The sequence below is a fragment of the Typha latifolia genome, chromosome 12 (genome assembly GCF_019914945.1).
Source record: "Typha latifolia isolate L0001 chromosome 12, TyphaL0001v2, whole genome shotgun sequence".
Lineage (NCBI taxonomy): Eukaryota > Viridiplantae > Streptophyta > Magnoliopsida > Poales > Typhaceae > Typha > Typha latifolia.
The window spans coordinates 10,397,066-10,409,793 of NC_133097.1; the positions used below are offsets into that span (position 1 = coordinate 10,397,066).

At 35.4% G+C, this 12,728-nt stretch overlaps 1 protein-coding gene across 2 annotated transcripts; it reads left to right on the plus strand.

Moving 5' to 3' along the window:
* The first annotated feature begins 1,070 nt into the window (after positions 1–1,070).
* On the plus strand, positions 1,071–12,376 carry LOC140798991 (ubiquitin carboxyl-terminal hydrolase 14). Of its 2 annotated transcripts, none has more exons than XM_073153085.1 (20): positions 1,071–1,307; positions 1,395–1,566; positions 2,082–2,194; positions 2,275–2,611; positions 3,652–3,746; positions 4,449–4,582; positions 4,659–4,715; positions 4,827–4,904; positions 6,262–6,316; positions 6,381–6,431; positions 8,502–8,582; positions 9,279–9,477; positions 9,558–9,615; positions 9,711–9,833; positions 10,237–10,325; positions 10,438–10,527; positions 10,653–10,826; positions 10,957–11,084; positions 11,352–11,478; positions 12,026–12,376. In XM_073153085.1, the coding sequence occupies exons 1-20, from the start codon at positions 1,197–1,199 to the stop codon at positions 12,202–12,204; spliced, it is 2,451 nt and encodes an 816-aa protein (XP_073009186.1). In that variant the 5' UTR covers positions 1,071–1,196; the 3' UTR covers positions 12,205–12,376. The 2 variants fall into 2 exon arrangements, with proteins under 2 accessions (XP_073009186.1, XP_073009187.1); XM_073153086.1 differs by having other exon boundaries at positions 6,390–6,431.
* The last annotated feature ends 352 nt before the right edge of the window (positions 12,377–12,728 follow it).

Here is a 12,728-nt window from a genome sequence, read left to right on the forward strand (position 1 = left end):
AGTGTAGCACATAAACATCCTGCCATCCTGCAATGAGAAAACAAACAGCTAGAAAGTGCTAATATATATATATATATATATATATATATACATATCTCAGGAAGTTCGTGAAGCTGAAGGTTTGATCTTCTTTCTGACAAAGTGCTTTCTCATGCCGGGTGCTCAATCTCTTTCTTGACTAAAATAATCTTTAAGAAATTTCTAATATTCATCCACCGTTTTGGAGTCATCTCTCACCCTAGCCCATCCACCAATTTAAAAATCTCTTCCTAGATCTAGTTACCTTACCCTCCTATCTCACTAAAAGATAATTTAAATTAAAAAAAAAAATATCTGTAGTTTTTCAATGAAATAATTCTTGATTGATATTCTTTAGTTTAAAAATAATTATGTTTGGTTAATTTAGAGTGTTATATAAAAAGTATAAGGTAAGTAAATAAAATATCGTGTTATGAAATATTTAAAGATAAATTATTAATTAAAAAATAAAGATTATATAGAGTGTTAAATGAAAATGTTATTGTCTAGGTACCTGTTTAGTAAATGTGTAATTTCAAATTTATATGTGTTATTTGGGTTATAAACTTATTCACCAGATTATTCTAGTGATAATTAGAACATTTGGATCAAATTATAATGCCATATTTGCTTCTATGCCTATATATATTGAATAAATACTCATACAATTACTTTTCAATCTAAAATTTTATAATAATTTAATAAAAAATAAAAAGTACTTTTAAGTAAGAGAAATTTGTGGAAATTAGAATGGAAATATTTTTCATAATATAAAATTTGAAAGAGTACACCACATGCAGAAAATAAGAATTATGAAGAGTATACATAATATAATACATGTAAAATATTGGTAATTTTTGTAAGAGGTACATTATTATTACATAAGAGGTACATTATTACATAAGAGGAAATTACGTTACGTATGAATAGGAAAAATGAAAAAGAAGAAGAAAAAACCCCAAAATCAAAATCAACGGCCCAATTATAATCCCAAACCCATTTAAGCTCCGGTATTCGTGTTATTATGGTAAAAGAAATCCCCCCCACCCCCCTCCCCCGTTCTCTTTGAAACGCTAGCGCACCTGAAGAAGACTTCTCTTTCTCCTTTCCTGATCGCATCCCCTTCTGTTTTCTTCATTCGCCCTCTCTCCCCCTTCGAAACCCTAACCCTAAGCTCAATGATCTCGACTCCTATGGAGATCCTCCGCTCCCATCTCTCCAAGGTCCGCATACCCGGCCCTACCAACCGTATCTACAAGGAGGAGTGCTGCATCTCCTTCGACACTCCGGTGTGAATCATTTTTAGGGTTCATTTCATCTCTTCTTCTTGCTCGCCATCTCTTCTGACATATTGAGTTGTTCTGGGTTGCGCTCAGAGATCGAAGGGAGGGCTCTACGTGGACCTCTGCTCGTTTCTTGCGTTCGGGAAGGACTTCGTAGGATGGAACTATGAAAAGACCGGAAACACTGTCTACCTCCACATCCAGCAGCGCAGGAAGCTGGTTCCGGAGGACCGACCGCTCAAGAAGCCCACGTTGCTCGCAATCGGTACATTTCTTCATGCCTGTACTTTTATTCCTTCTTTGTGTGCACTCTACTCTAGAAATATTCTACTGTTTGACTGGCTGCTTAGACCCATGGTTATTTGGTGATCAATTGGTTGTCTAGAGTTTGGAATAACACTTGGCACTAATGTTCTATACCATGCTGGATCAATGTCTTGAATGTCCTGGTGCTTTTTTTTTTGGAAGTTGTTATTTGGGTAACTGTCGATAAGAAGATTTTCGGTGTAACTTACTATGTCTGTATGTTAGATGTGGCCCTTAGAAAGGGTGGTACGAAAACCCTCTTTGAGGAGGATTGCAGTGAGCATCCACATGTTCTCGTTCTAACCAAATTATATTGCAAGACCTCTTTGATTAAGAAAGAAGACAGATTGTTTCTCTAGACTGCAGATCTCTCTCTCTCTCTCTCTCTCTCTCTCTCTCTCTCTCTCACACACACACACACACACACACACACACACACACATGTAATTTCTAATACTTTCTCATCATTGATAGGTCTGGAGGGAGGATTTGATAATCAAGAAACTGAATATGAAGAAACTTACAATATTGTCATATTACCTGACTCCATTTTTCTTCCTTTTCCCTCTGTCGAGTTACCAGAAAAGGTATGCCCTATTTTTGCTGTTAAAACCAGAATATAGTGAACCCTTCTAAGATTATGCTGCAAATATAATTCCAAATGCAGGTTAGACTAGCAGTTGATGCCATTTTAATTGCCGAAGGTGCTGAACGCAGAGAGCAACTAGCATCTTGGGCTGCAGAGAAAAGGAAAGTTAGTGCTTATGCTATGACTCTGCAACAGATTGACAACGGGGTTGTTGTGCCTCCTTCTGGCTGGAAATGTAGCAAATGCGATAAGACGGATAACCTCTGGTTAAACTTAACTGATGGAATGATACTCTGTGGAAGGAAAAATTGGGATGGGACTGGTGGCAATAATCATGCTGTTGAGCACTACAGAGAGAAAAATTATCCTCTTGCTGTAAAACTTGGAACTATAACTGCCGATCTAGAAGCCGCAGGTAATGTTATATTGCATATATGATATCATTCGTGTAAGAGATAAGATCCACTTATGTAGTTATACAATTTATGCTGGACAATATTCTGTGTTGCTCTTTTAGTTGGATAATAGTGTTTATGGCTCACTGCACAATCTTATAGTTGGATAAAATATTTCATGTTTTGTTTGATGTGACTAGAGTGGTTTAATCCACTGTTTTGAAAAGCGGAAAAGGCGGCCGCCATGGTGGGGCGGTGCACCGGCCGCCCTGCCATGTTGAAAGGCGTCGGCAAAAGGCGGCCAAGCGCCTTGGCGGGCTGCCTAGGCGCTAAATAGTGCTAGGTGGGCCGCCTGGCCCGACTTGGCGAGCTAGTGCTTCGGCCCGCCAAGTCGAGATGCAGTTATTAGTGAGCGAGTCGGGTTTTATAGCGGACCGGGTTTAATAAAACTAACCAATTTAGAGGAGTTAATTGCTAATTGCTTTATGAATTATTGAATTAAGATTACAGAGAAGGAATTTTTTTTCACTGTCATACATTATTAATTGGGGGAATTACTAATTACCTGCTATTTAAGTATATAATTTCTAATTAGAGGATTTTGAAATGTGATTCATGTAAATAAACTAGAGTTAGTAAATAGATATCTCAGTTATTCAGTTATCACTAATAAGCAATTAGCCAATGTGATTATGTTATTTAGTGTTTTGGTTTAGTGCACTATTAAAATTTCTGTATATACTATACTTATTTATTTATTTATATTAAAAATGCTAGACCGCCTTGTTATCTGCTTTGTCGCCTAGGCGCTAGGCGGTGGGGTGACTGCCTGCCACCCGCGGCCGCTTTTTAAAACATTGGTTTAATCTTTATTTTGTAATAAAAACATTCCATTTGCAAATAATTTATATGCCCACGTGCATATGTATCGTTTTCATGGCAGCTGCTCCTATATTCATCATATGTTGTCAAAATGTTGAGCTCAGTCCATTTTCGTATATAGGGGTCAAAATTTTCCTTTTAGAGTGATATTTGTATCAATCTTTTTGTGGCAGCTCAGATGTTTTCTCTTACCCGGAGGATAATAGTGTGGAAGATCCTTTATTAGCTCAGCACTTGTCACATTTTGGCATCGATTTTTCATCACTGCAAAAGGTTAGTCATACTATTGTTGGGAAAAAGAATTATTTTCTGCATTCTACTCTAGTTAACTTCTACTGTGAATTTTGTTTGTGGACTTGAAGATTAAGGCAATGTTATTTTATACAAGGCCATTAACTTTCTACTTTTACGTTTGAAAGATTCTGAAAGGTTTTTCTTGTGTTGTTTGCCCCTAGAGAGGAGAAAAGATAAACATGGTTCTGCTAGTCCTTTTATTAATATTCCTATTTCCAAATAATGTTTCAGTTTTATTGCTCATGATTTTTGTGGTCCTTTCTTTGATCCACTGTGGGCGTTAGTGCTTGGTGATCAAAGAAAAGTCTTGTTCTGAGGCATCCTTACTTTTTATTTTTTGTGCCATTTTATCCGAGAATCCATGCTCCAGTAATAGAATCACAGTGCATGAGATGATGGCACTTGTGTGGAGTGTCTGGAAAAGATGCTTTTCTGGATCATGAGCAAGAAAACATTTTCCAGTATCGGTGTTCTGTAAAGTATAGTGCATACAACTACATATAGCTTATTTGAATACACCGTATACAAACCATTGGTCGTTGTTACGGACTTACAGTCAAAACAAGACGAGCATGATTTTTTCTGTTGGTGCACTTCCTTTGTGCTGACAAAAGTTGACCAACGCTTCTTAACAATTATTTATTGCAAGAAATATAAAGATAATGGCTGCTTTTTTTACAGACTGAAATGACAACTGCTGAAAGAGAACTTGATCAGAACACAAATTTTGATTGGAATAGGATCCAGGAAAGTGGACAAGAAGTGGAACCTTTATTTGGACCTGGCTATACTGGGCTCGTCAATCTTGGAAACAGGTATCTTATTTTTAGTGCTTGAAAAGTTTTGGCATATCTTTATAAAGGACTGCTAAAGTTCATTCATTTTCTTCAGCTGTTACATGGCTTCAACAATGCAAGTGATTTTTTCAACTCATTCTTTCATTTCAAGGTATGCACTTGTAGTCATCAAGGAGTCATTATTTTTTATTTCTTTAAAGTTTAAATTACCCTTTATTTAATAGCTACTTTTTTTGTCCCCCTTTAATATGCTGTATTGCAGATACTATGCAAAGCAGAACTTGAAAGCTGCATTTGAGATGGCTCCTGCTGATCCAACTGTAGATCTGAATACACAGTTGTAAGTGGGCATGCTAGCATTCTTATGCTATAGAGTTACACCTAGGACTTTAACACTGTTGTACTAATATTGAGAGAACACAAGGTTCCTGCAATTAATATATGCTTTTTGCTGTTTATATATTTTTAAATTGTAGTGTTTGTTTGATTCAAATTTATCAGTAGAAGAGAAGCCACACTGCATGTGAATACTGTTCCTCATAACATAAGTTATTAAGATGCATCTGGCTTGCAAGAGTTTCCTGGGAGTCTTTATCGATGTATTTTCTTGGCTTGTTAATGACTCCATGCATGTATAATCTTGAGGATTGTTCTAACATTGGTTCTGAACTTGTCACTTCTCAGTGTCCAAAAAGAAGTCAAATTTATATGAACGACTCACAGGAATATCAAGTTGATGTGTCACATGAATACATTATGATACAAAGACTTGCATGGCAATTCCAAATTCTAATTTATAACTTGTATTATGTGTTTATTGCATTTCCTTTTTTTTACTTCAATGTGTGTCATGACAATTTAGATGGATGCAACATGTGAGTTGATTAACTATCATGAATGGCTATGCGGCAGTCAAGTACCAGCTTTGTTATAGGGAGGTATTGTCTGCACCCCAGCTGTGCCAATAGCCAGTCTCGCACAACAATTATTGTTCATTATAACCTTAATCAAACTCATGAAATTGTATGGTTCTCCCTGGTTGATTTGGTGGCATTTATAATGAATATGGCATTGTCCTGACATGCTTTTGCACTATATAATGATTATACACTTCAATTCACATTTCCTTGTATAATACACGGGTGTATCCATGTAGTATGAACTTATCTTTTCTTCAGTATCTGGATTTTTGGTAGTTCTGTGTTTAAGCTCTATGTTAATATTGCTATGTCAAAATATTTGGAGGACACGGGCTTTAACTAAAGGTTTGCTGGGATCCACGCCCATTGTTAAAATGGTTCAGAGATAAACATGTAGTATTCTTGCAATCTTTTCTTGGTGAATTAAAAGTGATTCTTAAAAATATTTTTGGGTTTTTGGGATTTTTGATGATGACTGTTGTGAATAACAGATGCAGTCAATGGCAGTAATTCTGATTATCTGCTTTGGAGATCTTTAATGTAAAATCTACATATGCATTGATTTAGCTAATATAGATCAAGACTAGCTTTCATTATTGGTTGTGCTTGAACATTTTTTCTTAAGTGTTCTGAAATTACCATGGGAAAGTTATGTTTTTTATTCTTTTTTTTGTTCTTTTTTTTCCCAACAGGGGGCAGCCCTTATTTCATTGAAAGTTTGAAACTTGAAATAAATTTTTTTATTCTTTCTAAATTGATAGAATGATGTTTTCATAGGACAAAGCTAGGGCATGGTATGCTGTCGGGTAAATATTCTCAAGCAGCTCATGAGGTATGCAAAGATATTGCTTGTCTGGTTATCTTTACATTTGAGGCAGGATATTAATATCTTGTAGATCAAACAGCTAGAAGAAGCAGGCAACTGTGAAACGATGACCTCAAGTGCTGTAAGTTTTCCTGGTACTCCTTTTTAGCCTTTTTTCTAGTCTGCGATTGCATTTGCATGACACTGGAAAATTTAATAGAGTACATTTTTCTTGTGATCTCTGCATACCTGTGATTCCCAGCTTTGTGTCAAGAGATCAATAAAACTGTATATGAGCAAAAAATCATAAATAAACCTTTAATTGTTTATACAATGATGATCGGACATTATAATATCTTCGACTTCACTTTTTATGTTTATAGGGTCACGTAATAAATGGAATGTAGGGAAACATGCAGGCAAGTTGCAGCCTCTTGCATTACATCAATTTTTAATTATGAGGCGAAGTAATAATGATGAAGACATGATGAGAAATCTCTATTAATTGCTTGGATATGCTAGACTGCTGAAAATTTTCTTTTTTATCCCTAATTTACCAATGATTAACAGTGGTCAACACTTACTTTTGTACAATGCTGCCGAACCAATGTAGTGTTTCTCTTTGCCTTTGTCTATTCTTGATTGTTGGAAAATTTTAGCTAATTTTCTTCCGTCCGATCCTGTGATGTATATTCTGGGGAACTCTGTGCTTGCTTAGAATGTACCCAAGCTTTCATTTTAATTTGTTTATTTGTCAGCCATTTTGGCTATGAAACTAGTGAGTTATCTTCTTTATGAACATTTGGGAAACAGTAACATAACATTTGGGAAACTAGTGAATTATCTCATTGGTACTTTTTTTAATTATCAACAACTCAGAACAGCTTCACCAAGGTAAAAACACATTAACTGATGATAATGCCTGCCTCTAAAATTGGTTATGAGGATAATAGACTAAGCTCTATTTCTTTCAGCAGTTTTTAACAATTTGCATGTTGAAAGTTCATTATAAGTAAACATAAGTCGTAATTTTTCTTTATTTTCGAAAAGACTGCAAAGTAAGAAAAAAAATGACAAATCTTGTAACCTTCGGTCTCACAATCTTTTTTTTTTTTTTTTGGTGAACTAATGCATCATACTTAATAATTGTTATGTACAAAAATGAAGATCGTGACTTTCCTCCCTTGTTTAGTTGAGTCTTTAATATTTCATTTCTTAGATATCTTCTTCAACATCAAATCTATGTAGTGGGCGGAATAAGATGTCTAATATTTGTGAGGAAATTTTTTTTTTTAGCAACCGTGCAACTGTTAAATTAACAGCAACATATGAGTCACAACTTGGATATTATTTTCCTCTCCTACTTTCTTACTACCAGCATCAACAATGCAATGGATGTATTCACCTATATGCACTTCTTTAGAGGAATCAACATAATATAAAAATTGTCCCCCAACTCACAAGCCGACTTATAAATTTATAATGCTTATTTTTCTTTAATCTGTTGAAGTGTTAGTCAAAATTGAGCAACTTGTTTTTTTTCCGTATCTCCTTGTGGTTCTTCAAATTATCATTTGTTTTGGCTACTTGTTCATAAAAAATGGCTCATGCAACTCATGCATATATGGTGACTTGTATGCTGAGCCATACTAACTAACTACAATTAATACGTGAAATGCTTTACCACTATCAAGGTTTTCAATTTTGGTTGATCCCAATCCAGATTGGTTAAAATGAATCGAGATCAGCAATAGCTGATAGGGGAGAGAGAGAGAGAGCTACAAGTGGGGTGGGAGGCATGGGACAGAGGGAGCCGATAGGGAGAGGGGAAGAGAGAAGTAGATGGGAGAGTGGGAGTGGCTGTGAGAGATGGTGGCTAGATAGGAATGGAAAGTGAGGGTTTTTCTTATAACTAAACCAGGTAGAGTAAACCCTGTACACAATACATCTTGAACCACTATGCTTTGACCTGCAACAACTTGCTAGGCCGCACTGCCAAGGTGGTCGCCATTTCCGATTTTCAAAGCACTGGTTTTAACAAGTTAAATGATTACGGTTGTCTGGGAAATGATAGTTTAAGAATCAAACTTTGGCTATCTTGACCTGCTGGAAATATTTCATCATTGCATTGAGCTTCACTTTTTCATTCTCACCAGATTTTCATGTGTGATTTAATACTATTCCTTATATTGTTAGTGTTTTCCTCTTACAGAAGCAGGAAGGGGTCCCTCCTCGAATGTTTAAAGCAGTTATTGCTGCTAACCATCCTGAATTTTCTAGTATGAGGCAACAGGTAACTTTCTCTTTAAACATTATTAGTCAGTGTTTGGTTGTCATTTTTTTAATTTTTCTCTATATATTGTCTCCCCCATTTAGAAAAAATATGTATTGATTAATTGTTTTTTTGGTAGTTTTATCATTCTTATAGCCATATAGAACAGTCTAAAATTTGATTGTTGTTATAGCCATATATAACAGTCTAAAATCAGTCTTAGAAAATGTGCTAGAATCTAGATGAGGTAAATCTTGCTGAGCTTTTGGCTACCTCAAACAGGTATACGTTAATTAAATTTATTTGTATAACGACGAATTCCAACTGATTGCCTCGGATGAACTCATAAACCCATATGTTCTTGTGTTCTTGTATATCTTTTAAGTCATAATATATGGCTAGTCCATGTGTTCTTGTGTTCTTATGATCTTTCCGGAGTTGCATGTGGTGAGTTATTCAGATTGCCCTTTTGCAGCTTATTACAAGTGTGCCAGACATTTTTTTTATCTGTGATAGTATATATTTTAAAAAATGTAATTACCTTATCTATATGCATATGAGTCAGTACTTGCAAGAGCAAGATATATTCATTTGAACTTGAAGCATATTCCTCTTGAACCATTATATGTTCTGTATGTAACCACTATAATTTGTATGAAGCATATATGCACAACTTCTAAGGTACTTTGTAGGTTATGTACATATGTTGCTTTGTAGGATGCCCTGGAGTTCTTTCTACATCTACTTGACCAAGTTGAACGTGCCAATTCTGGAAAACCTGAATCTGATCCCTCAAGGAGTTTTAAATTCTTTATTGAAGAGAGGCTTCAATGTCCATCTGGAAAAGTTACTTACAATAGAAGAGCAGACTACATTCTTTCTTTGAATATACCACTAGATGAAGCTGTTAATAAAGGTAACCATCTTTAGGTTTATCAAATTGTTTTAGGTTCATTTCTGATCCTTCAATTTTGATGCCTTGTAATAATAATACAGAACAGCTGGAAGCATTTCACAAAATGAAAGCAGAAATGGGTTTGGAAGGCAAGGAAATGTAAGTAACATCTCAATTACATACACCATTTTTGTACTTTTTACATGAGTTTCAAGTTTTTGAATATGTTATGGTTTTTTTTTTCTGTTTTACAGAGCTAGTGCTGAAATTGTACGGCCTAGAGTTCCCTTGGAAGCTTGCCTATCAACTTTTTCAGCTCCAGAGGAGGTTCATGATTTTTTCAGCACTGCATTAAATGCTAAGACAACAGCAATTAAGTAAGTTTGTCTCAAAATAAATTGTTGTGCTGTAAATAATATCAAAGAAATGCATGAGATCTTTTATTATCCATCTTGGTGCTTAAGCCATTTGTGACGATAATCTTATATCTTTGTTGCATTTACCAAATCAACCTTTAGCTTCATTAAGATTGTGATAGTGTTAGATAATGGATTGCCAATAAAATGCCTTTATTGTTTTCGTTGCTCCTTGAATGTGAAAGCTATATGTAATCACGGAGCATATGTAGCATGCAAGGATTCAATATCTGCTTTCTGGTGAGGCAATTTGTTCTAGAATTTTATTAGACGGTGTGAATTGTAGCTTAAGTTGGTCAACAATGGAATGAACAAACATTAAACAGTATATGGACTAGGGAGTTCTGACTACATAGTTTTACAGAACCACTGGTTTGACAACATTCCCTGATTACCTGGTTCTGCACATGCGTAAATTTGTGATGGAGGAAGGTTGGGTGCCAAAGAAACTTGGTAATTTTCCCTTTTTTATTTCTCACTTCCATTTTCTCATTTGGTACTAATACACTGTTATTATTGTGACTGCAAATTGAAATAATTGTCTTTCTTCTCAACTCTGTTCCAGATGTTTACATAGATGTACCTGATATAATTGATATTACACACATGCGCAGTAAAGGTTTGCAGCCAGGAGAAGAACTACTACCAGAAACAGGTAACATTATGCTATTACTTTTTATGTTTGTTAGATAAATTAATTCCAAACGAGGCATTCTCTCTCTTGGGTTTTATCTTGAATTGATGATCATCTGCTCCAATTTACTATTTACTGTTCTGCAGTTCTTGGTGGTGAGAAAATAGAACCTACCCATCTTGTTGCTAGTGAGGATATTGTGTCCAAGCTTGCAAACATGGGATTTAATTATCTCCACTGTCAGAAAGCTGCCATTAGCACCTCAAATGCTGGAGTTGAGGAAGCAATGACCTGGCTGCTGTCTCATATGGATGATCCAGGTTTCTTTCTTTCATTTTTTGATATAAATGACTTATAAGCTATATCTTTGTATCTGCTATCATGTTAGGACTGCTTCCAAACAGCCATTTTTTTTTATAGCATATTGATGTTTGTTATATTGTTCTACAGATATAGATGACCCTTTATCCGCTGATTCAAGGACTGCAGATCTACTATCTGTTGATGAAGCAAGTGTTGAAACTTTAATTTCATTTGGATTTCAAGAAGATGTTGCTCGAAAAGCACTGAAGGCTTCCGTAAGACTGATCTTATATTTTTGCCTTTCATGAGAAGCATCTGATACCGATTGCATTAAACTCTTATATTAGTTAAATGGAATAATTTCCTTTTTCAATTGTACTGTTTGCTGCTTCTTATTCTTAATACTGTTTACCAGTCTTCATCATTTCCATATTCCATAGATTTATTTCATTTGACTAAATATAAAGGCTTTCTGGTTTGTCCTTTTCTTTTCTGAGTCTATTGAAGGTTGATTAGCTGATTTATGTCTAAATATTATGTAGGGTGGCAATATCGAGAAAGCGACAGACTGGATATTTAGCCACCCAGAAGCATCTAGTTCAGTGGACAGTGATGCTGCATCAAGCAATAATCATGCTGATGACCCAGGAGTTCCAGATGGAAGCGGCAGTTAGTTTCTTCGACCTTTTTTTGCTTTCAATTTCATGCCTACTAGAGTATTAAAATGTGCATATTTTCTAATCAGAAGTTTCCTTTTTGTTGTTCTGAAAATTTTGCCCTGATACTTCCATTTTCGTTACAAATTTTCCTTGCTTTATCTTTGAGCTTGGTAATGATGTTATGCCTCTATTCCCTAAATTTTTTACTTGAACAATCAATACTTGGTTCTCAAACATATCTGCTGTGTCAATCCTTCTAGCTTATTGTAACCTGATCGACTGAACTCTGCAGGACTCTTTGGTTTTCTTTGGAATATTTTGTCATGATTTATAATAGTGATTTTTCATGTCTTTCACTGATTTCTGCTAGTGCTCTAAGTAGTTGCACTACGTTTAGCAAAATATGATGAATCTCAGTATATTGCATTATGGCCGCCTTGTGGAGTCTTCGCTGTTTCATTTGTCTTATTTTCATCCTTTTTTGGTTCTTTGAAATATTCTTTAAAATAAGATATGGTCCTGATTCTTTTTGTATCATCAATAAACTTGTTCCACAGGATACAAGCTGATGGCACTGGTGAGCCACATGGGCACCTCCACTCAGTGTGGCCATTACGTGGCGCATGTGTATAAAGATGGAAGATGGGTTATCTTCAATGACAGCAAGGTTGGGGCATCAGTAAATCCGCCGAAGGACATGGGATATCTGTACTTCTTTGAGAGGATAAATAGTTAAAAGAAGACAAACCGATGAAATGTTTACAATCTTATAGTCTTGCCTATGGCGCAGAGAGATTAAGAGTCTTTGATGGTGACATTATTGAGCCTCCTGTGCTTCTGTATCACAGAAAGTAACTTTTGATGCATATGGATCATCTCTTCACAATAAAAAACATTCTTTTAGTCTACGGCGCACTTGTCTTATGATGGCTTTTATCATCATGATATTTGCATCTGATTTTTGATATGCTTTGGTTGATGGTTTTACATATACATATACTGATATAACTAGTATCTATGTGCTATTTATCTGCCTAATTTGACATCGCTCTACAAGTAAGAAGCTGCTTGTGCATTGTAGTTGAGCTGGAGGGAACGATTATTTCCTACTGAGTTAACTTACCTTCTTTCATACGATCTGTGGCATGGAAGGTCATCTTTGTGAACATGTACCTATTGTGCTTCTTAAATTCCATCTTCTTGGGGTTATTCTATTTCATACATTTTACTGATTACTCACACAGATGATTTTGTTAGAAA

Bases quoted from the DNA above. Each gene is read 5' to 3' on its own strand.
- LOC140798991 (XM_073153085.1), top strand. From the start codon at position 1,197: ATGATCTCGACTCCTATGGAGATCCTCCGCTCCCATCTCTCCAAGGTC. The intron at 1,308-1,394 runs GTGTGAATCATT...GGTTGCGCTCAG, and splicing joins GCATCTCCTTCGACACTCCG to AGATCGAAGGGAGGGCTCTA. The intron at 2,612-3,651 runs GTAATGTTATAT...GTGGCAGCTCAG, and splicing joins TGCCGATCTAGAAGCCGCAG to ATGTTTTCTCTTACCCGGAG.